The sequence below is a fragment of the Echinococcus granulosus genome (assembly GCF_000524195.1).
Source record: "Echinococcus granulosus chromosome Unknown EG_S00068, whole genome shotgun sequence".
Lineage (NCBI taxonomy): Eukaryota > Metazoa > Platyhelminthes > Cestoda > Cyclophyllidea > Taeniidae > Echinococcus > Echinococcus granulosus.
This window is the reverse complement of record NW_020170448.1, coordinates 178,133-179,458: the sequence shown is the minus strand read 5'-3', so window position 1 is coordinate 179,458 and position 1,326 is coordinate 178,133. Positions and strand designations below refer to the sequence as shown.

Here is a 1,326-nt window from a genome sequence, read left to right as displayed (position 1 = left end):
TAAGGAAAAAAGGGTCTTGAAGCTAAAAGCGTTTTTTTGAAGTAAGTAGCAGTCACAGGAGTACCTCTCACAATTACGTCGCCTAGGTAGTCACTTAACTTCACAATTTATTTTAAAGAAATACTCACTTCGGCTTTTCAGCTATCCAGTTTGCAAGAGACAGCCAAAATTGCCAATCCATCGCGCAAAGGCAGGGGAAAACTGCTGAGTTGGCAGATCGTTTTTGTGTCACACAGGAGCCGAATTTCCTGGATGCTCAGGAAGGCATCATTGCTTTGATGTAATTTGGCATGTAGACTAGCGAACATTTATTAAAAGCATGTAGATTTTATGTCTGCAGTAAATGGCAATGTAATTATCACAAAATAATGCGAATAAGGAGAATATGGAGATTCATACACAAAGTAAAACCATTCATCTCTCCCTCATCATTTCATTTTTTTAATGGCGTCACCTTTTCTGCTCATCTGTCAACTCATCCATCTGACTTGACACGGTAAATATAACTGATGGATACAAACGCGTCATGAAGTAGTCTCGACGATCTTTAAAATACCAGAGCTGCAACAATCTTCACGTGACAACCTGTTGCCTGACGTAAAACCACACAGTGTTAACAACTAAACGTAAATGACATAGTGACTTTGACATGAATACAATATGCATTACCTCTATCACATTACTCTTATTACATCACATGCCTTTGCAGTTTTGCAGCTCTCCTGTTGTTACCTGCCTATCTCACACAAATAATTGCCCGATCCTCCTTCTTGGAGGTATGTCGTGTCGAATCGTGTAAGTCACTTTCTGGCGTTGATTAACTTTGGTCTTCACTACCTGACGATCCAAAATTGGAGGTGCGAGAGCAACACCGGATGCGGAACCAGACATTTCCTGCATGCTCAATGCACCTATCCACTGTGCGTAAATCGCGTAATTCGCTCTTCACTGGCATCTGCCATAGGACGAAAATGAGGTAATGGATAGATCTTGAACAAGGAAGGAATAAAACGAAGTGATGGGAGATGCTATCCCTAGTGTCAACGATGCCTTTTTAAAAAAATTGTAGATATTTTAGGTAGTTTGCCTCTCGGTCTGTGAGTGAGTAGACTTATCTCGTTTTGACTGTTAATTTTAGGAACCAGGCCTTCCAACTCTCATACTTTATCTCCCTCAAATAACTCTGTTTCATTCGTATTTGAGATTGTCTTTATTGAGGATTATAGTTGCTTACACTTTTTGTCATTCTGCTGCCTTTCAATTACAGTGTAGTATTAGCATTCCCTGGATTTGTTGGCCTTTCTTCGTAGACTACGGCAAGACCTA

General features: G+C 40.2%; 1 protein-coding gene across 1 annotated transcript in view; it reads left to right on the top strand. All coding sequences in view use genetic code 11, as the record gives it.

Annotated features, from left to right (window-relative positions):
• The window catches only part of EGR_07025 (hypothetical protein), a gene marked incomplete at both ends in the record, with an annotated part of 1,961 nt that extends 689 nt beyond the window's left edge, over positions 1–1,272 (top strand). Inside the window, 2 exons of the mRNA XM_024496274.1 lie at positions 297–496; positions 1,146–1,272. Of these exons, the coding sequence (XP_024349301.1) occupies positions 297–496; positions 1,146–1,272 (327 nt within the window). The remainder of the gene's footprint in view (positions 1–296; positions 497–1,145) is intronic.
• Between the last annotated feature and the right edge of the window lie 54 nt (positions 1,273–1,326).